The following is a 23331-nucleotide window of genomic DNA, read 5'->3' on the forward strand; positions in this document are numbered from 1 at the left end:
CTGAGTAATGTGCTCTGGGGAATCCTGCTTTAGCAGGGGAGTTGGACTAGATGATCTCTAGAGGTCCCTTCTAACTCTGCAAATTCCATGATTCCGTGATCAGGTATTCGTGTATATACGTAACAGAAAATAACCACCTAGATTTACAATAACAAATGTCCAACACATTCGCAGACTTAAAAGCTCAAAGCAACCAAAACATCCAGTTGAATCTAAAAGGTGGTGAAAAGAAATTGATCCAGACTCATACTTTCCCCACAGTCAAGCATGGCAAACCAGTGTATGATACCGCATTTTAGGTATTTACTTAATTTCTCTTGTTAGATCACACAAGCTTCATAAAAGCGTGACCAGTTCAATAGCACTGATTTGTGGGGATCTTATTTATTAACAAGGTTTGAGGAGGGGGTTCTCAGACTCCCATGTGGAAAGGCATACTTTAACTCTGCCAGTCACTTTTCAGTCCATTTGCTCCAAATCCAGTTCTTCTGTTGGAGGGGAAATAGCCATCCCTGATTCTTTGCAGAGCCAGGAGGATCCTTCCACACAGTGGTGGCTCCTTCACAAGCTGCACAAAGAGCTTTACCTCCTACATTTCCCACAGCCATCCAGAAAGCTGTGTTCTTTAGGAGCTTTCACTAAAAATCCTACTCATTAAAGTCTTGAATTTACTGCTTTTAAGTGCTTATTATCTGCCAAGCCGCCTCTCTGGGTTAATTGCTCACAGACAGACTTGTTTCCCTTAAGACAGCCTCCCAGAGACAGAGATAACTCTGACCCTTTTTAAGGCAAGCCAGTCATCTTAAAATGAATATATAAGTACACATAATCTCACTACTTTTACTTTAAACTCAGTTTGAAGAAAGCATATGTCCCCCAAAGAAAATAGATATAAAGAAAATCCCCAATCTTATTTAACAGTTTGTTCTGATGTTAAATGCTGTTAAAGGTATGGGTTTTTTCTAGCTTAAAATTGGCTGGTTCTCACAGCCATTTGTTCTGGTTACGTTTTTCTCAACTGTAATAAAACGTCCCCCAGTACTTGATGTTTTACGTTGGAGTCCCTCCTCACTATTCTTTTTGTTCAGCTAAGCAGATCCAGTCCTGCAAATCTCTCAAGAGTGTTTTTCCTCTTAGAGCTGCTGAAAGTGGTTTCACACCTGGTCCATACTTCTCCTTGTCATGTTCCCGTTCCTTCCCTTGACTTAATCCAGACATCCCAAGGGATCCCCTTTTCAGAGTATCATCACCCTTGCCCTCCGAGGGTCTGGATGCCATCCAGTGCTGCTTGCCAAGCTCCTGCCGTACCTCTGCAGCACCATGCCCCCACCCTGCCCATCCTCCCTGATGCCTGCGGTCTTCACAGCTGCTTGCTTTGCTTGGTGTCTGTCCACCGATAGCTGCTGCAACCACCGTAACCAGGTGTTCTTAGTGCGCTTACTCCAGTTTGATAGCCTTCCCCAAGCCCTACCGAGGCAAACAGACATGTTAAAACAGCATTACCACAGGTTTGATTTTTTGATGGCTTAGGACAGTTTCTATAGATCACTTTTCTATATGTTTTTTGGTCTTTGCAGCCAACAGCATTCAATGAATTGCTATGGCCTGAATCATATCAACCATCTACATTAGATCCTTCCAGCTGTATTGACTGAAAATATCTCATGACTCTGGCTCTTATATCAAAACATCTCTAACAGCACAACATAAAGGGTTATTTCTGATAGCAGTTTGGTGCACTTCATTTGCCAATACAATACACCATCCTTTTTTATTTCTTCTTTAACTTGTACAGACTGTTTTTGGTTTTTGTCTCAAAACCACAGTATTGAGAAAGAGAAAGCAGAGTGATAGCTTCTCTGCCCCATAGCGTGTAGATGGGTCTGTTGTAGAAGGACCTGGCACCTGCAGGAGAGGCAGGATTAGCTAGAGTGTTTTGCAGAAGAACTGCTAGTATTTGGAAGAGTAGGAATTGTTTCAGGGCAGAGAATAAACTTACAAATAAAATGCCGTTAAAATAACTACAGTGAAGCTAAGGTTTCTTTACCTTGCTGTTAGGAGGCTAAAAAAAGGTCTTGAGGTGCAGCAGCTAGGGCTTGTTAAGGAGTCTTTAAAGTGGTAGGTAATGGACAAAGCTCATGTAACCGATTCAGATCAGTTGCTTTGTTAAATGTCTATCAGCACAATCTCTTCTTTTTTGTACGTATATCTCCCCCGTCTCCCATGGCTCATTATGCTCCTTCCCTGGCCCTGTCCTCAGTTAGGTGGTAAGTTGCTCTGGAATGCATCTTCTATTTGCATTGTGCCTGGCAGGGCTGGACTCCCAAGGTCACTGCCACCTTTGGATGCCACCCCAGATCTCACAACGATACGCTTTTCACTATAGTAATGCAGCAGGTTACCATGTACCTCTTCCTGACTTTTAAACTACGCTCCGGTAAGTCAGCTACTAAATTAGGTAGCAAAAAGTAATACATAGTAGAGGTAAAAGAACCATTTATTTCAGGAGCAATCAGTAATAAACTTGGTTACTGATTTACTGTAGAGCTCATTTACAAGTGCTGTAGAACAAATGGGGTTTGTCAGTAAGCACTTCTGAAAAGGAACAATAAATATAATACAATCTCAACAAAAACTGTGTCAAAGCTGTTAATAGAAAGACTAATGTTGGGTTCCTAATCCTGGGGAAAAAAAAACAAAAGAAAAATACATAAAAGAAAAAGAAAAAGAGAAAAAAGGGAAAAGAAGAAAAAGAAAAAGAAAAAGAAAAAGAAAAAGAAAAAGAAAAAGAAAAAGAAAAAGAAAAAGAAAAAGAAAAAGAAAAAGAAAAAGAAAAAGAAAAAGAAAAAGAAAAAGAAAAAGAAAAAGAAAAAGAAAAAGAAAAAGAGAAAAAAAAAGGAAAAGGACAGAGATTGTGGCATAATCTTCATGCAAATAAAATAAATTAGCATTACTGAAAAATGGGCCTGGACCCATCAAGAACAAACTGTAATTCTATCCCAAGGCAGATGGTACTTGCCTTTTTCTACAGTTTCTTACCCTTTATCATCACTTCTAGAGCATTATGCACCAAAGCCAGCTTCATTGAACACCCCCTCAAAAAAAAAGAAAAAAAAAGAGTCAGCTGCATTGATGTCGTGGGAATTCCACGTTCAAATTAAGCAAAAGGAAAGTAGGGCTGAAGAGACTCTCACTACAAGGCTGCAAAAACACTGATTTCTTTACTGATGATATGAAAAGCTATTTTCAAGGCTATTATTACAGTGTATAAAAATATTTCAGAAAATTCTGCTGAAGTGAAAGATATATATTAATTCATAGAGAACTACGTAGAGATGTGATCTGTTTTTCTAATAAATTGAGTAATTTAACAGTAACAGTCAATCTACAAATACTGCAACATTAGTAATGGAAGACAAATGATCACTGTACCTCTTGATTAACTTACCTCTGTATCAGCTAGGTATTAACTCAAATAATTTTATTACTATTTTGAAATATTTTAAGTTTTATTCTAAAAATGTATATCTATTTTAAAAGCTATGTAAATTTGAAAAGTTCTCTCAGTTTTGCAACAAAGAATTTTATTAAAAGCCAAGTTCAAGTGGAAATGATACAGAATGTGACTCTGTTTTACATGGGGAGAAAAAAAGCTGTTAAGACCTATGAAGGGTAGACTGAAATTCAATACAGAAGCCAGAGTGTGAAACAGATCAAATGAGCTGTGACTAGGGTTTATATTTTAAGAAATTATTTCAAGATGCAACAGATGCAGCAAAATGGGAGATTAATTTAAAATAAATGACAGTTTAATATAACAAGAATTAGAAAATAGAAAAGTTTGATAAAATCTAGACACTTTGTTAAAAGTGAAGAAAATCTGTTGGACCTTAGAAAAAACTTTGAGTTATTTCCAGGTTCCACCACAAAATGCTGTGATGGCTCGAACTAGGACTTCATATGCAATTTTGTAAACCAAGTCACTGTGAGAAAAGATGTGTTTGTATCATGAGAAACATAAAACACTGTATGTAGTTTATCCATTTAGTTTTGAGTATAAATGTATCCTGGGCAATTTGCAAAACAAGTAAAGGCATGTTTTCTTCTCCGAAGAGCTTATATTTGAAGGACTAGTTTTCAGATGCCTTGAGCAGATGAAATTCAGCTGACGTTGGAGCAGTTCATCACTTTTGAAAACTCACGCCCCAAATTCAGTGTCAGAAAATAGAGGGAGGGAGGAACGATGAGGATGACAATAGCGAAATCACAGTTACTTAATAAGACCCAGATCCTTGCAAAGACTCTTAGCTTTAAACATATCGGTAATCCTATTGAATCATGTGCAAATCAAGATGGTCCTTTAAATAGTGTTGTGCGCACACCCTTCCCTAAGCAATGGTGCATGAGGTAGGGGATGGAAATGATTGAAAGGCATTTGAAAGTGATGGAGAGGAGGGAGTTCAGCAAAGTAAGTTTGACAGGGATTTCCCAAGCAGAATCAGAAGCCTGGGCTGAGGCTCGGAGTTGTCCAAAACAAGAGCAGGTTCAGAGTTCAAGCCAGACATGCTGTTGACAACAAAGCAAGTGTTGAGCTGACCTTATTTAGGTAGGAAACAAGACGATATGAGGCTCCAGGACAGTCATCGGACTTTCTAGGATCTTGATGCTTCCAGGGCACTTTCAGAGTTAATTCCAAACCACTTTTTTATTGAATTAGATATGATATTTGACAATAAAAAACCTACATATAAGGTGTGTTTGTTGTCTTGCCTGCAGCACACGGAGGATTTTATTGCTTCATTATAATAGTACTGCTTAATAAAAATAAAGGTAAAAGATAAGAATAGGAAAGTCAAAGACTTTTGGAGAATGAACAGATTTTAAGTACTTAAAGAAATAGTAAGCAGTACAGAGTTTATTTTTTTGGAAAACTTTTTTATTTATATCCTTCTATTTTTTTCAACACGCTGCAGAATGATTCACTTAGAATTTAAGTACAGGCTGCTTTGGTGCCTGCAGCTTTGTGGGATGCCGGCAGTTTGGGGAACTGAGTAACAAACAGAAGGGAGAGAGGGACCGGTAGTATCTGGCAAGAAGGTGCACCTGCTCTTCCTCTCTGCTTTTTCAGCCTTGGTCAGAGGTAGGTTGTCTTTCTGTGCTTCCTAGCCCAGCAGCCAGGCCTTTTTCCCCCTTGCATGTCTACGTCCCTACCTTCTTCCCAAGCAGACTGCCTCTAAGCAGCTGGGAAGGGAGCCGATTGCCCCTAATCAGCTTAGTGCTGGGAAGCTCAGAACACTAAATACAGATGGCATCACACACACACACACCCCCAACAGGCAGCATGCCGCTGCAATTTTTGGCGAGGCATCTCTTCCTCTTAATTTTGTTTGAGTGGACCAAACACTCTCTCAACTACGAAGCAGCAGAATGCCACACCAACTTCTTGACAAAAGTTTAAGAAACCAGGGACAAACATAGTAAACAGACATGTATTTTGAAAGCAGTAAAAATTATAGCCCTCCAATACAATTTTTTCACTGGCAACTTTTTCTTTTCAATAGTTGAAATAGCATATTTTAAATAGGAGAATATAGAACTGGCTTACATACAAATGTTAATATAGTTTTGGGTTTCTTTTTTCCATCACAAAGGGCTAGGCAGTCATATTCTTATAAGGGATAATGTTTTATACCACAAGTAATTTGTAGAAATTCCAGTTAAACTATCAGCTGCAACAAAAATAATGCATAAGAAGTCACAGGGCTTTGGCACACATTTTGCTGACTGTCCATTTCCAAATTTCAGTCTGTAAGGAAATCACCTGGAACAGGATTCATCTCATATGAGTTTAGATGTGTCCAGCACAGACCCCATCCCCCTGAGCCAGTGACTCCCAGGTCCTTGTACACCCAGTGTAGAGAAATAGACACTTTTCTGTCAAGGACCATCTGGTCTGCTTTAGACATGTACCTTGGGATGAGAAGAACCGTTTCACTGACTCCTTACGAGATCTCTGTTGGTTTTAGTGTCTGCAGACATGCAGTTTGTACCTGTCTGTGTTTACTCTGATAAATCCCTCCCTCCATCCCATGGTGGGGAAGTCAATTAAATGCCACCCGATTTCCGGAGGCTCTGCTCACCCCTATTTCCCACTGAGATCAGTGCAAAATAGCAGGTTCTCAGCATCTGGCAAAACCAAGCAGAATACAAATCGTGCGCAGGCAGCTTTTGGCCTGGGGATATGGAGCTTCACTTCTGAAATGCGGCAAACCCTGGGAAGAGCAGATGCACAGGCTTGATGAAACAGCAGAGCAGGCAGCAGGCAATAGGCAGAGCAGGCTTCTGTGGGAGGCAGCTGCCCGCACAGGGAGGCAAAAAAGGCATGCTGACTCCGTTACCCCAGTTCACTTAGGGCAAACCATTAAATATTTGGCATTTGTGTATTTGGCACTGCACGGGACTGCGAACTGGAGTCGCAGAGGCACGAACAAATACCCCGAGGTCTGCTCCCTTTGCAGTGGGGCGGACCTGTCCCAGGAGTTAGGCGGGCCCATGGGGAGAGCTCTCTCCGAGACCCTTGTAATGTAAGAGGCATTTCTTCCTTGCCTCAGGCTGCAAAAACTCCAACCTTAATCTGCAACTCCCTGTACAGTCAGGGAAGGAAAAAAAGTTACAATAACCCAAGCAAGTACAGCCTAATTGATAACCCCCAGGGCTATAACTTGTTCGCTAACAGACTATAAAGGGATCTTCATGTTGTTCACTAATGTCTAACATCTGTGATATTTAATTACCTGCACTCATCTTTTAAATGAAGAAGGTGTGCAGTAATCCTTCCTGAAGCCGAACTGAGAAAATAATATTTATTAGCTGAGGGCCTAGTTTAGAAACAGATGGGGTGTAAAGAGCTTGAAGGTGGTGTACAGGAGGAGTGTGAAGCAGGAGAGATTAATTGTTAAGTAATTGAGATAGAGGAGAAGTGTGCTGAATGCAGAGAGCACAGAACAGATATCCAAAGCTCCAGGTTTTTAACTGGGACAGAGCTATGATGTATTTCCAAAGCTGCCTTTGTGAAACCACGAGGCTGAAGAGTGACAAGGAGCAATGTCGGGCTGAGAGGCCACCTCTCCTCTGAACTGTGCCCACCCCGTCCCTCCTCTTTGCCCTGTCCCCCGGCTCCCTGACTGCCTACCTTGTCTCTCTTGCTTGCACCAGGACCTCACAGCATGAGCACCAGCAGTGTGATCTGCTACAGCAGCAACATTAACCCGGTGCCCGCACATGGCATCGCTGGGTCTCAACTCCAGCAGAATTAGAAAACATCTGTTCTTATACTTGGGAAAAAACACAGCGATATCTGTTACAAACTGTTCAGTCATTAGTCCATAAAATTGGTAACTGTATCAAACACTATACCTTAAGCTTTTCTCTATCCTGCAGAGATAATTAACAACTTGGCTATGTGAGCTGTTAGTCCTTTTCTGCTCTGCCTTTGTCAGACTTCCAGGAGTATTTAAAGAGCTAATCTTCTGTTAACTCTTAAACATTGCCCAATGTTAATAATCAGGCAGTGTTTATCACTGAAAAGGTTTTTTTTAGCTGGCCTTGAAATCCTCACCGTGTTTTGTAGGAAGAGCTACAGAGCAGGGACTAGGCAAATAAAGAAAAATAGGATACTGGTGTTAATGAATAAACTCTGCAATGAGTAAGAATAGGTGAGAGGCGATCATCTCTCCTGTGGTTCCATCAGATCAACAGGATGCAAGTCCCATGTCAAGCTCACAACCTGAGCAAAACCTGAAACTGATAGCCACAGGAGGTATTTAGACAAGTGGTGCGGATCCAAGGGACAGTTGAAAAGAAGCAGCAGTTAGGAACAGGCAGCTCCAGGGAGCCAGAGGAGTCTGTACCACATGGGGCTGCAGAGGGAACCCAGCTGTCAGGGCCCATCAGTCACCAAAGCTGAGCAGAGCTGAGCTCGTGGGGACTGGGAGCAGGAGAGGTGTTCTTAAGGGGTGCAGCCAAACATGGTATTCATATAAACATTGCCACCTGACTTCAGTGGTTTTGTCTATAACCTGCAACCATTTCTCCTGCAAAATTCCCACCTCTTTTATGCCATGGATGTTGCTTTGCTATTGGTCCCCATCGTGAAAAACTGAGGTGAGCCTTCCAGTCTGTGTCCTATCCACCATTGGACAGTAGACAACACGGCAGTGCTTGTAGATGGTCTGCACAGTTGAAGACAGCTCTGTCTCTTATCTGAAAGCCTTGTAAGTGGGACTTGTCTTGCACTTGGGGGTGTCACCAACCTTCAGACCAAGGGTTAAGAACCCTTCAGCAAGAGTTAGGATGAGTAAACCGATATTATCTATGTAGAAACAGAGATGACTGAAATGTGTCATTCTACTGATACCAGAACCCATAAGAGACAAGTGAAATAATTGCCTTACGATGGGTCCAGCTGCAAGACTTCCATTGCCAGATGCTGATCCTCCATTCCTAAATCATAGAATCATAGAATGGTTTAGATTGGAAAGGACCTTGAAGATCATTGAGTTCCAACCCCCCCGCCATAGCCAGGGACACCTCCCACTATACCAGGTTGCCCAAGGCCACGTCCAGCCTGGCCTTGAACACTTCCAGGGATGGGGCCTCAACAACCTCTCTGGGCAACCTGTTCCAGTGCCTTACCACCCTCAAAGTGAAAAACTTCTTCCTAATGTTTAACCTGAACCTGCCCTCTTCCAGTTTAAAGCCATTCCCCCTTGTCCTATCACTACATGCCCTAGTCCTTCCCCAGCTATCCTGTAGGCCCCCTTTAGGTACTGGAAGATCTCCCTGGAGCCTTCTCTTCTCCAGGCTGAACAGCCCCAACTCTTTCAGCCTCTCCTCATAGGAGAGGTGCTCCAGCCCTCGGATCATTTTCGTGGCTCTCCTCTGGACACACTCCAACAGGTCCATGTCCTTCTTATGTTGGGGACTCCAGAGCTGGATGCAGTACTCCAGGTGGGTTCTCACGAGAGTGGAGTAGAGGGGCAGAATCACCTCCTTTGACCTGCTGGCCACACTTCTGATGAAGCCCAGGATACGGTTGGCATTCTGGGCTGCGATCGCACACTGCTGGCTCATGTTGAGCTTCTCGTCAATCAGCACCCCCAGGTCCTTCTCCTCAGGGCTGCTCTCTAGTCATTCCCCACCCAGCCTGTATTTGTGCTTGGGATTGTCCCGACCCAGATGTAAGATCTTGCACTTGGCCTTGTTGAACTGCATGAGGTTGGTTTGGGCCCACCTCTCCAGCCTGTCCAGGTCCCTCTGGATGGCATCCCTCCCCTCCAGTGTGTCTACCTCGTCAAACAGCTTGGTATCATCGGCAAACTTGCTGAGGGTGCACTCGACCCCACTGTCCATGTCACTGACAAAGATGTTGAACAGTACAGGTCCCAGTACTGATCCCTGAGGAATGCCACTCATCACTGATCTCAACTTGGACATCGAGCCATTGACCGCAACTCTTTGAGTGCGACCGTCCAGCCAGTTCTTTATCCACCGAGTGGTCCATTTGTTGAATCCGTGTCTCTGGATTCATCTTCGAGAAACATCCCTTCTGACCGTGACTGCTCACATTCTTTTGTCTCACTAGCAACACACCTCTGGGCAAGCATAAAATCCATGAAAAATAGCAGCAGAGTTGTTTATTTATTTATCTGTTTGTTTATTTTTGTCAGAGCAGGTATTTGACCTGACGGAATGATGTATTCTGTAGTATTTCCCATCTCCTGTTGGCTGCATCTTCTCCCTTCCCACCCATTCCAAAACCCTGTGTTTGGTCTGTCCTGCTCTTTCCAGCCTCAAAAATAAAACGTGTTTTTATGTACACATACATAAAACTGTTTAACTGCATGTTTTTTTAGATATGATACCTCATTCCTGTCATCTAAGTTTTCCGTCCACTGTTCTCTCTGCACCTGGAAAACCAGGACTATTTTCCATTCAAATAGCATAAGTAATGCTTTCACCTAAATCAATTCTGAGAAGAGTGGGACTCGAGCAGGCTGCATCTCCTAGAAAATGACTTCTTGCCCACAAGCAAAACTACTGAAGCCTGTCCTCACACCAGAACCTGCTGATTGCCTTTTTTTTTGTGTGTGTAAGGTGCCTCCATAAGACAATTACCAAAAATGTGAAAAGATATCTTTTTTTTCTGGAACAGAAAAAGGCCTGCGGAATGAATCTGCCTTATCCAAACTAAAAGCTATGGCTCCTTCACACCAGCTGCCTGCTCTGCACACAACACGGTATTTCTCATCACATTTAAACGCAAACTGTCACAGAGGCACATAGTGCTTGGCATGATCACGGATGAAGGAAAGCTACTTAAAAGCGTGCAAATCTTGTTGATTGGGTTTTTTTTACACAGAGAGTGTCAGTGTTCCCTCTTACAACTTTTGCAAGTTTATAAGGATACATTTTCCTTCTTAACTATGTTTGGTGCAGCCTAAAGACATCTCGGGAATATGTTTCAGATATTAGGTAGCTGCTGAGCTGAGGTGTTGGTTCTTCTGTCTTTTAAAGAAACCGTGCAAGACTGTTGGGGCTCTGCTGGTTCCAGCGCGTCAGCAGCGGTGGGGGTATCAGTGGTTCCCTTCATAGACCTGGATTTGGGAAATGGGTGTCCCTCTCCTTGTTCTGGCGGCCAGTAACCCCCCCAGCGGGCCCAGGGCTTGTGGGTGCCAGTGGCTGGGGACAGCAGCAGAGCGTCTGGGGGGGCTACGAGAGACACCGCGCCTGAAGCTGTCCATGGGCAGCAGCGAAGGGGAAAAGCAAGGGCAGAAATGGGGCTCGGGGGGCGGGGTGGGGGTGGTGTGGGAGGCGAGACCCGGGCAGGGCAGGGCGGGCAGCAGGTGCTTGGCAGGCATGCCCAGCCGGCCCCAGTGGGGCCACTGGAGGAGGCGGGGGGCAAGATTTGCGGCCACTCTTTGCAAAGGCTCCAGTCCTACACCTGCAAGCAGCCGGCGGGTAGGGAGGAGATGGCCGAGGGGAGGCCGGGCAGCCCTTGGTGCCACCACGGTCACGCTCTCGCCACCTCCTCCCGTGCCAGCTGCAGCCAAAATCCGTGCAGAAGAGATTTACCGGGACGGAGATGTTTGGGGCGGGAGTGAGGGACCCGCTGGCCGTGCCCTGTGCGGGGGAGGCGCGGGAGGAGGAGGAGGAGGAGGAGGAGGAGGAGGAGGAGCGCGGACACCTGTGGCTGCCGCCCCCACGCACACGGACACACACACACACACACACGCGCGGCCCCGGGGGCGGCCGTGCGCAGGCGCCGCCGTCCCCCCCGTCGGTGCCTGGCGCTCATCACCGGCGGCGGCGGCGGCGGCGGCGGCTCCGCTGGTCCCCGTTTGTCCCGGCGGCCGGACGCGCCCGCCCCGCTGCGCTCTTGGGCGGCGGCCCCGGGGGAGGCCGGCATGGCGGAGAGCCCGGGGCAGCTCGGTGCCCCGCCGCTGGAGGGGAGCGACGTCCCGCGGGAAGGAGGCGATGAGGAAGAGGCGGCGGCGGGGGAGCCGCAGCCGGGGGTGTCCCCCGAGGGGGCGGCGGAGCCCTCGGATGGGTCCCCCGCCGGCGAGGCGCCGCGGCTGAGCGGGGAGGCGGCGGCTGAGCAGGAGCTGACCGCGGCGGCGGTGCCCCCCGCGGGCAGCGGCGGGACGGGGAGCGGCTCCCCCGAGGGGGCGGCGGAGACCCCGGGCGGGCCGGGCGCGGGGCTGCGGGCTCCGACGGGGGCTGAGCAGCGAGACCCCGACGGGAGTGGCTTGGGGGGAGAGGGTCTGCCACGAGGGGAGTCGGTGGCGGCGGCGGCCGCGGGGGTAGACGCGCCCGAGGGTTCCGCGCCGGCGAGCGCAGACTCCGAGGACGCCACGGTGGCCCCAAAGGGGACGGAGCCCGAAGAGGCAGCCCCGGTGGAGACAGAGCCCGCGGCCGTGGCGCCGACGGTGACGGAGCCCGAAGAGGCAGCCCCGGCGGGGCCAGAGCCCGAGGACGCGGCCATGGCCCCGGCGGGGCCAGAGCCCGAAGAGGCGGCCCCGGCGGGGCCAGAGCCCGAAGAGGCGGCTGTGGCCTCGACGGTGACGGAGCCCGAAGAGGCAGCCTCGGCGGGGACAGAGCCCGAGGAGACGGCCACGGCCCTGACGATGACGGAGCCCGAAGAGGCAGCCTCGGCGGTGACGGAGGCTGAGGACGCGGCCATGGCCCCGACGGGGACGGAGCTCGAAGAGGCAGAGGCGGCCCCGGCGGGGTTAGACCCCGAGGAGGCGGTGAGGGAGGCAGCCGCGACGGGGACAGACCCCGATGAGGCGGTAGCGACAGCCCCGGCAGGGACAGTCCTCGAAGAGGCGGCGGGGAGGGACCCCGAGGAGGCTGCGACGGCAGCCCCAACGGGGACGGACCCTGAAGAGGCTATGAGGGAGGAAGCCCCGGCGGGGACAGACCTCGAAGAGGCGCCAAGGCAGGCAGTCCCAGAGGGGACAGACCCCAAGGAGGCTGCGGCGACAGCCCCGGCGGGGACAGACCCCGAGGAGGCGGTGCGGGAGACAGCCCCGGGGGGGAGAGACCCCGAGGAGGTGGCGGCGACAGCCCCGTTGGGAACAGACCCCGAGAAGGCGGCGGGGACAGACCCCGAGGAGGCGGTGTGGGAGGCAGCTCCGGCGGGGACGGTCCCCGAGGAGGCGGCGATCCCGGCGGGGAGCGAGATGGCTCCCGAGAGCCGCGGGGAAGCGGAGGCGCCGGTGCCGGCCGGCGGGGAGGCCGACGGCGGACGCCGGTCTCCGGGCGGCCCCGACGGCGAGGACGGAGAGGAGAGGCCGGGGGCGGAGCGGGGGGCCGCTGCCTCGGCGGTGGCCGAAGCGGAGAGCGCGGCCCCGGGGGCAGGGGAAGGCGGCGGGTCCCCGGGCCCCGAGGGCGGCGAGTGGGACGCGGCAGGTCGGAGCGTGAATGGCGTGCGGGGCCGGGCAGAGGACGAGGAGGATGAGACGGGCTCGCCGGCCGCCCTGGAGGAGGAAGAGGAGGATGAGGAGAAGCAGGAACACGACATCTCCCTCTTCGTCAAGGTAGGGTGTGAGGGGGCTGGTGGGGAAACCTGGGTTCATTATCCTCCCCTCCTCCAGGAGCCCTGGGCAGCTCCAGGGATGAGTGGAATTTAAATCTGGCAGGCAAAAGTCCAGCCTGGCTAAGGTGATTTGGTTATTAACGCCCAAAATAAACTTGCCCCTGGTTCCTCATTCCTTCAGCAGATAGCAGGCAGGACGGGACAGAGGTGGTACGGCTCAACCCAGAGAAGCGCAGACCTGACCTGCGAGGTCATCTCCCCCATAGTTTCCCCTGATGGGCCCTGTGCTGGGTTACTTGAGGTTTCTCTAGGCTTAAATGGAAAGGGTTTGCAGGGATCTCGGTTTCTGTGGATGCAGGGGCTCTGCTTGTGCCCTCCTCACTGTGGGGCTGGGGCCCGGGGCAGGGGTGGGAATGTACTCAGCAGCATCTGTTTGGAATCGCTAGCTGCGACTTGTGACATAAGGAGTTCTCAAGGGATTTTAAGGTCTTCAGAATGCAGTAAGAAGGGTATATCATGGGGCCTGAGGTGGAAGAAACTGGATGGTATTTAAAATGTGATACTGGGATTTTCCAACGTGAACTATGGCCGACATTTAGATGATTGCCCCAAAGTTTGGCAAGGTTGGATTCAGAGAGCCAGTAAACTGTCCAGCAGCGTAGCATCCCTTGTAATTGTCCAGTTTGTGTATGTTTGGGCAGGCAAGATTTAGGTTAGAGGGAAATGAATCAAAACGATGAAAAATTGTAATGGTATTAAAAGTAGTTTCTGGTATTTTATAGTATAGAGCTTTGGAGCTTCTTTCTAGCCCGTGCCTGTATCCCACCAAAATCAGTGGGACTTGGCATGGAAACAGCATCTGTCCACAGAGAAGAAATACTAGATGTGAAATTTGCGTGGTTAGAAACCATCCTAAGGTGCTTTTCTTCCCTCTTCTCTGACCCCTCTGGACTAAATAAAGTGTGGAGCAGGGTGGGATATTTTTCAAGGCTGACCTTCCTTTGAAGTATTGTTACTTGAAAAAGGCTGAGGAATGCTCTGAGGCTCACACATAGCAGTGTTGGATGTGCTGGGTAATGCCATACTGGAAAGATGAATGATAATAATGGTTGATGTTGGTGAATGCTCCTCAGCCAGTCTCCAGTTTAAGCAATTCCTTAGCACACAGGCTGGGATGGATTCTGTGGTCTAAAGGCAACTCTGCACGTCAGGTTGGTGTGCAGTTGCTGGATGGTAACTCTGCAGCCAAAATCTGATTTGGTGTCAAACAGCAGGAGCTATGAGTGTTGAGCCTGGCAGAGATGATTTATGGTCTTTCTGGCTCACAGATCTACAGGCCCCTTTGCAGGACACTTTTGTAACCTATTTATCCTTGTTTTATGCTCTTATACCCATCAGGGAATGCCAAGGTGTGGCAGAGGGCTAAAGTCATAAAGGCTACCTGTGCATTATTGCACCTGCTGCACACTTTGTGGAAGAACAACATGGCCAACATTAGAGAGCAGGCTATAATAAGAGCATCTGTTGTGACTGTAGTCCCCAAATATTAGGATTAAGCATGTTTTTTGAAAATATTTATGAATTAATGAAGACAGAAGAAGGAACATTTCTGTGATTGACTTAGCATTAGTAACTTAAGAACACCCTGAAAATACTACAGCTGCTTTTCTAGTGATTTCAGTGGAGGAGTATTACAAAGCTTGAATATTTTATCTCCCCTGGAGCTAGATATTTTTTTTTTTAGTTTGAGATTGGCACGAGTTCTTCCAGTTCAATTCAAGAAAAAAAATGCCTACTGGAGAGCTCAGCATCTCCCCACTTTCCAAAACATGACAGGGCTACAGTGATTGGAAATGAGCACCACTTCTCTTTCTCGCTGTCGGGAGAGTTCATGTTCATGTTGCTGTTGCTATCACCTGGAGACATGCTTACTGTTTCTACCCTTCTCTTGGCAGTGGGAAAGAGGATATGAAAAGGGGGAGACTGGAAGTTCTCTGTGGTGGCTTAAAGTAGTTTAAAAACTACATACATATACATAATGCTATGCTTAAACAGGTGCTGATGCATTTTGATGGGAAAAAGAGGGAGAGTGGATTCCGATGTGGGACAACGTGAACTCTGGTGTTTGGGGACTATCGAGTGTTGATATCTGACCACAGCACGTGGTCCACAGACGTGATGCTCCTTCCTGAGCAAGTGCTAAAACTCAAGGGTTAAGGAAGTAAGAAGACAATCCAAACTGAATGCAAACATTCATTTCCAGCCTGAAACACTTCCCTTCACATGCATGTTTCTAATGCACGTGATCATCCCTTTTATGCTCTGTTATGTCCCTATTCTATGCCTGCCTATTAGCTCTTACACGTTTTTGAGATGTTGACACCCACCTCTACTTTGCAAGTGCAGCTGACCTCTTTCACCCTTCTGCTGCATTTCTCAGCTAGCACCTTGTCTACTATCTCCCATGCAAGCTGGGGGTTTCCTTGTAAATATATTATCCATCAGCTCCCTGACCTTCTTCAAACCTCTGTTTAAAACTCTGCCCTTCTGTAATGCCACTGGAAACTGGGCAGTGATTAGGCTGTTTAAAATACTGAGATCACTGTTTGTCCTGTTCAGTATGACCCTGATTTCTTTGTCATCCCTATTTCTGTTTGTTTCACCTGCCTGTCGATTTTTGGCTTACTTGTAAGTAGCCAAGGTGGGGATTGTCTGCCTGTTATCTGTGCCTGCATGCACAGTGCTAGAGATAGGGGGTCCTGGCCGTGATTTGATAGCACTATACAAATACAGAGAAATGTTCAAAGTAGGTCCCATAATAGGAGAAAAGTCACGAGAGAATAATACGGTAGTAGTGATTGAATGATGCTAGCAGTTTCTCTGCTAGGGAGCATTAGACGAGACTTGGCAGGCATTAAAGTACATGGTAGTTTTTCAGTAATAATGTTTTGAGAATAACAAACAGAAGCATCACCGTCAGAAAGACACTTTTCAGATATAACTGTATGATGAACAGTGTTTCTTGGTTTTGGTGTTGTTGATCAAGCTTGTTCTTTTTAGAGGGTTTGGTGGTGTGTGGTTTTTTTTTTTTTTTTTTCTCTTTGCTTCCTGCTGCTTTGCAGTTGTTCATTTAATTTTGCATATATATATTTGAATATTGTGAATATTGTGTCACCTCATGCCTCCCACAGTGAGGTGGGTGGCAAAATTCCTGCTAGCTCCAAAAGCATGGGTACCAGCAATTGTGCTTTTAAGCTCATTTGGGTTGCTCTGCAGTGCTATTTAGTTTGAACTTGGCCGCCCAGGGTTCAACGTTGAGATCTCGTGCTCTCTGAGATATTCCAGCACTTAGCAGCATCTGTGGGAGATAGACTGGATCAGCAGCTCGATGCCGGACAGGCTACAGTAAGGCATCTCCAAAGACAGCAGCCATCGGTGTTTGGGCAACTAAACTGTGCCCTTAATGAAGCTGAACTACGTAAGACTCCTTGGCTATAGGAGCGAGACCATATCAAAATTGCTTTGAGGGTGTCACTAGGTGCCTATTTGATTTCCATTTTCCCATGAAACATGTACCGTATCTTTCCTTTAGATAGTAATACTTGATGTTTCTGGTGTTTCCAAGTCAAATGTTTGCAAAGGTCATCCAGATACACTTTCTGATTGGTCTTTGGTAATTCAGCTAAGCATATCTAGCACCTTGGGTAGGACACCTTGTGCATGTTGAAGCTTGCTAGCTGGTCTTCTAAGGTCAATGGTAAATGTAGGCACCTTTTCTGTGGCAAAAGCCCTTTATTTGTCAGAAGATGTCTGTAAATGACATAAATTTATCTTACTATTTGAATATAGCAGAAGTCTCACCAAAATTATTCAGTTAATTTTACGCAATTTAAACATTTATGTAGGACTTAAAAGTTTATTTCTAAATGAAAAAAAAAACAAACCAAACAACCAAAACAAACTCCAAGGTTACCTACCAGTCAATTTTAAATTTTTTTACAGATAGAAAACTTAAACACCAGAATCACAACTGCAGGTTTCATCATTCCAAAGATTTCTAGGGATAGTGATTTATCTCTAAGTGCTGAACACAGTCAACCAAACAACCCAGCTTGGGGACGAGGCCTTCTCAGAGATTGCTCATCTTGCAAAACAGTTCTTGCTTAGTTTCTGGGTTAAATGGTATATAGTAAAAGCTGACCATGAGCCTAAGATAATAGATTTTATCCAACGAAAAGTAATAGGCTTTATCCAGTTTTGTGACATTATTGATCTCTAAATCAAAGCAATTTATTTTCATTCAGAGAGTTATTTCATTCCTAACAGGGACCAACGCTACTTTACTGATACGCAATTTCCTTGCACCACTCCTGAGATGTGCTTAACTGACTTGACATACTTAGAGCTGTGCAGAATTATCAAAAGTGCTGATAAACGAGAAAGTAAAAACCTTGCTGTGAGTAGAGACATAGGAATAACAGGTGCTTGCATCTGCGTCTCCAACCACCACAGGTAATGTATCCAACTTAAATGGTAACGGGTGTTTCATACTAGAGCCCAAAAAAGAATCTCCTTTCTATATAACTCTACATTTAAAGTAGAAACTGAACTTCTGGGCTTTGAGTGCTGTAGGCAAGAAGTCCATGGAGAGCAGGAACTCGGATCACTGCAGAAACCTCCTAGCCTGTATGCCCATTCAGTGGGCTCTGTGCTGTACCCGATGCTTGACGTAAAAATGTACAATATAATTATTAAGTAGGTATTTGTGCTGAAGATCTTGATTTTTGCTCATGGGCGCAATCAGTCTGTGAATCAGTATGGTGTATAAGGAGAGTAGCTGGCATCCTGTATCAAAATGAAAGTAGACAGGTGTTTGCTGTCCTTTTTTTTAGCGTAGATTCACTGTAGGAACACAGTATTTAGATGACCTCAGGAGGGTAACAGTAAAGATTTGTATGTGCAGAGTTACACTATCTTCCAATTTATGGATTAAAAGAAGTTTTGGGGGAAGTTTAGTTACTGGATATTTAACCAAGACAAGAGAACTACCTAGGCCTTGCCAAAGGTGAGCACGTTGGATTTGTGTGATGCTACAGAAGGACAAATTGCTGTGAAATGAGCAGGGGAGGGAGCATTTGGTGTGGTTTGGGCAATGGTAGAAAACGGACAGCTTCTCTTTCCCCTCATCCCAGCCAGTGCTGCTGCATTTCACTGTCAAAACCATGCTGTGTTTTCCCTGAGCAACACATCTGCTCCTTTCTCTGCACTCTGTTTTTATCCTTCTTGAGCTCCAATTTGTGTACCTTCTTCAGAAAGCAGGACCTTTTCTCAAATGTCACATTGCTGCCACTAACATCCTGTCTTTTCTTTTTTTTTTTTATATACACATTGTTTCCCTCCACCGTCCTTTCGGGTATTCTGTTTTACAGTTGGCTATGAGACCAGTCTGCTTTTATAACTTGAGTAGTTATTAAATTTACCCCAGACCAAGGAAAAAAGCGTTCAGGAGAAAGCTGCTTCTCCCTGGGAGCAGAGGCTCGATCTGCTGAAACCAGAATGAAGCCAAAGCTGGTCGGGACTGAGCCTCGTGGGGCTGCGCAGCGAAACCAGCATAGCCCCGCTTTCCTGGCTGCTGGTTAATTGGCCGTTTGTACGGTGATTTTGATTCTTTGACTACATACAGCTGTACAAAAAGTACCGAATCAGCAGAGGTGTGTTTGTGAGACATTTTGCCGTTCTGGTCCCAAGACTGCCGTACAAAGCAGGAAGCTGGCTCCTTTCCCCATGGGTATTTGCCCTTTCTCAGCTCCTTTTTTTGTTTGTTTGTTTTCAGATGGAATACGGCAATTTCAGGTTCCCTAATGCAGCTTAAGAGGAACTGGCTTTACAAATTCCTTTCATAACTCCTCAGGTTACTGTGCATGCCGGGTGCACCTGCAGCAGTTTTTCTGGGGGCTGAGTACTCTTCCAGCAGTCTTCAGTACAACTGTGCTTGGGAGACTTTGGTTTGAAGGGCAGCGATATCAGTCTTTTTTCTGAAAGAGCTATGCATATTTTTTTGAATTTGCAATCTTTTTTTTTTTATTTTATTTTTACTTCTCCTGCTTTTCTTTCTGGCTATTCAGGTTGTGACCTTTATAGAGCTTAAACTGCTGAAAAGAAACCAGGTACCTTGGAGCCACTGACTAAAGAATAGCTTTGAAAACTACACCAAAATTGTTTTTGCCGCTTTGCTCCTGGAGGCATGCTTAACAGAGCAGGAGTGTGTTAGGTTTTTTTAATGCCAGTGTCAGTTCTGACAACTTAGAGGCCAAGTCATATCCCAGAAAGACACAAATGAACAGACAGACATAAGTGATCAGAAATAGGAAGTTGCATCTAATTTTTTTTTTTCTTGTATGATCCAGTCATACTTCTTGCAGTCATCTTTTTGTCCATGCTTTGGAAGTCCTAAAACTGCATATATGCATAATATCATACAAGCTGCCAGCATCTATTTATTCTCAGTGTGACTGCAGATCTCTGCTGTTTGCAGGAATGCTTTATGCAAAAACAGTTTTGAAATAAAGTAAACGTCTTCAAAGCCACGTTCCTGGACCTTTTCCTATTTTTATTTGCTCTGAGCGCGCTGCTTCAGCAAAGCACCTCACCATGTGTTTTACTTTAAGCATGAGCTTAAAGTCACATGCTATTTAAGCCCTTGGCTAAACAGGGAACACTTTCCTGATTCAGTCCCTAGGGCACGGCCTGTATTTCTTGCTGGCTGAAACCAGCAGAAACTTCTGATGAGATCAGCCTGCTGCCCAAAATTCAACCATACTGCCTTTGCTCCTTGAGTTTTGTCTTCATTAAAAGGCTGATCTTACCTGTGATTGTCACAGGTAAGGGGGCAAGGATAGAAGTTTTCCCTCCCTGCTTTCTGCCTTCGGTCCCTGGTTGTCCGATGTGAACCTTCATTTCGTAAATCCTGTTGGAGAGCTGCAGCTGCCTTCAGAAATGTTGGTGATTGCTGCACGAGGTGATTGCCATGCAGCTGTGCCTGGGAATTTTCATGCTGGGCTGCTGTTTAATTTGAGGCTTGATTCATGTTTGGATCTAGGTGAATAACAAACCAGTCTACAGGACTCATGGCATTCATGAATATGAAACATTAGAGTGTGGGGAATGATTTTCTGGGCGAGGGCATGAAAGAGATTTAGCCAATTAGTTGAAAAATATAACTATACTAAAATTATCAGTAAATTCAGGTGAAATTTTGCAAACAGTCTTCATTAAATAGAAATTGAGAGCTTTTCTCTTTTTTTAGGAAACATTACGTGCCAGTGTTAGGTCTAGGTTCGTTCACAAGGGGTTCAGGTACAGTTGCCAAAATGGAAGCGGCAGCAGTAGCTGCTGATTAGCCCCATACTTAGGACACTGGTGTGGGATGCGGGTGATTGAGGTTGTGATGTTACCTGGAGCATAAGTGGAAGATTAGTGTGCATCCCTCCCTGAAGCCAGTGATGTAGACACAGAGTTAGAGAGTTATTCCTGCTCTCTCTTTGACACCATCAACATACAATAACTGCCTGCAAAGTGAGACAGCATCAGAAAGGTGAAACGCAAGGAGCCAAGCGTGTCCAGCAGTCCTATGGTTTATATGCTGTTATTTCCTATTGTAGCAGTATGTAGATTTTAAACAGTATTCAGTAGCTCCTGGTTTCCATGTGTTTTGGGATTGCTTGTGGAATAAGAGACATATAACCCATGTGCTTTGAGAAAGCAGAATGTGGTAGGCATTAAAAAGACGAAAAGGTATCATGCCCCTTCCCAGCATGGGTGTAACAAATGATGCCCAGTCCACTTGAGAATCTGGATTTTGGTTTTATTAGCATCCTTAACAGTAAAAATAAGCCATTTTTTGTTGCTTAAAAAAAGTCTATTTCTTAGTTATCTTTAATACTAAACTGTCTTCCGTTCAAAATCAGTTCTCTCCAGCACTTTGCTGCCCTGTTCACAGGAAGAGGATTAGGCAGCCTTGTGATCGCTCTGCTTCCACAAACAATTCCGCCTTTTTGGGCTCTTCACCTTGACGGGTACCAGTCAGAGTTAGCCATCACAGGGACTCTGGGTTTTGGCCTTTCTTACAGTCTCATATGGACCTATGCACGATTATATTTATGGCTTTTTTTTAGAAGTTAGTTTAAATATTGCAAAACAGACATGATAATGGAAATTATTAATATGACCACACTTTTTTAGGATGCTTATCGCAGGTGAAATTGTTTTGAATTGGTGACTATACTTTTTGGCAAGAGACAGGCCTCTTCAGAGATAGTGAAGGGAGTAAGGTAGTGAAAGGAAATATTATACATATTTTATGAAAGGAGAACTGAAGGATGGAGACTTACTCCTGTGCCATCACTGACCGTGTTCTCTGTGTCTCCCCTAAAGAGGTCTGACTGCTTCATTTAAAAAGTAGGAAATTATATGTTCCTCTGACTCTGCCCAAGGAGTGTAAGTAAATGCCATGTGAAGGTTACGTGATTATTTTCTTGCTCAGATAATGAAATGTCACGCTGTGATAAGGACTTGTATGCATTTCCATTTGCAATGCCTGATTATTTACTGATAAAATCCTGAACAAGTCAAGTGACTCCGTTCAGTTGCTTTCAATAACACCGGCCGTCGGCGGCTTTCCCCGGGAGGAGGGCACCCATCGCAGCCTCCTCCCTGCCAGGAGCCCAGGGCCGGCACACCGGCCGGCTGTGGCATGTGCCATGTGCAGGGAGGTGGTTTTTGTGAAGCCTCACAGAGGTGCAATGGTGGCATTTCCCATCACGTTTTTTATCTCTTCATATGCTGAAATTTGAGCACATATATGAATATTCAAAATAGACTGGAAATATAATTGTAACAGAACACAATAAACTGCAGCAGGACTGGAGTCACAAATGCATGCCCTTTCCCAAGTTATTCCAATGGGGTAGCTACCAAGAAGTTAAACATTTACTCAGATTTCATAAAAATTCTCATTTGCGTCTTGGAGGATCATTGACGTTTACCTGGTAGTCATTTTTGAAATTATTCTTAAAAGCTATTACAGAACAGCTATTACAGAGTGTTTTGTAAAAAAAATCAAGTTTCTTTCCATAATAGTGACAGATGAAACTCAAAACAGAATCCCAATATACCCTAAAGACTTAAAAATTTTGGGGTCTATGCTGCCTGCAGAAACAAACACGCTACCAACTCGCCAGCAAAACCATGACCCTCCTTCTTGCCAGGAGCACCGCAGGAACTGGGGGGCTCCCTGGGGGCCAGGACCACAGGGACAGTCCTGGTTTTGAGGAGTATCGGTGTTACAGGTGATTGGTTTGTAGTATGATTCGTGCAGTATATCTTTATTTAAAAACTGTATTTTAGTTAGCATTGCTGTATTTCTCCTAGCTTCTCAAAGCCTGTGAATGGAAGTGAGGTGGTGGGGAGCGCCAGGACGAAGAATAGCCTTGAATTTGAATTTACACCGGGAAGGGAAGCGATAGTGTTCAGCCCCCCAGTCCAGTTTTTAACTGCTCTTCCAGGACACACCTTTGCTAGTTCCCACTGGAGCTGGCAGGTTTTTAATGTAATATTTTACCTGGTCATTTGAATTATTTTCTATGTGGACCTATCACATACTGTTGGAGGGGAAAAAAAACCTCACACTCTTCTCATCTTTCACTTTCATGTCTTGATTTAAACATCAGAATTAGAGATACCATTGGCAAATTATTTTCTCAAGCCTTCAGTCACCTACTCTCTGGAGCTGCATAAAATAACTTATTTATTTGGGTATTTCTTATTTATTTACTTATTTGTTTACAACACGAATCACAGATATTTTATATGTGCATATAGGTTTTGCATTTAGATTGAAATAGCATGGCGGTGCGTCGCAGTTAAGTCTCATATGGTGAAGTGTAAAACAGGATGTGTCATTGAAATACCAGTTAATCTGTTTTTCCCAGACCTATAATGTGTTCGAGAATATAATGCTCTTTTGTTGCAGTAATTCCCTGTAAGAATTTAAAAAGGATATAAGATTTTTTGTCTCCATGTAGAATGTTCAGCTGGCATCTTGCCATGTTATTAAATACGGATTAGAAATAGCATTGAGGTATTTAAACATAATTCTTGTAACAGGATAAATAGCTAATAGCATTTGGTTTGCTGCTTGTGCGCTTGTGACCCGGTAATGTTCCCATTAACAC

The 23331-nt window shown here is 45.8% G+C and overlaps 1 protein-coding gene across 1 annotated transcript in view; it reads left to right on the forward strand.

The window, feature by feature from the left end:
- Nucleotides 1-11465: 11465 nt before the first annotated feature.
- CLIC6 (chloride intracellular channel 6) overlaps nucleotides 11466-23331 on the forward strand; it is a gene marked incomplete at its 5' end in the record, with an annotated part of 33078 nt that continues 21212 nt past the window's right edge. The window contains 2 exons of the mRNA XM_082498487.1: nucleotides 11466-11975; nucleotides 12234-13100. Of these exons, the coding sequence (XP_082354613.1) occupies nucleotides 11466-11975; nucleotides 12234-13100 (1377 nt within the window). The remainder of the gene's footprint in view (nucleotides 11976-12233; nucleotides 13101-23331) is intronic.

This window comes from Vanellus vanellus (genome assembly GCF_965231255.1).
Source record: "Vanellus vanellus genome assembly, chromosome: 1".
Taxonomy (NCBI): domain Eukaryota; kingdom Metazoa; phylum Chordata; class Aves; order Charadriiformes; family Charadriidae; genus Vanellus; species Vanellus vanellus.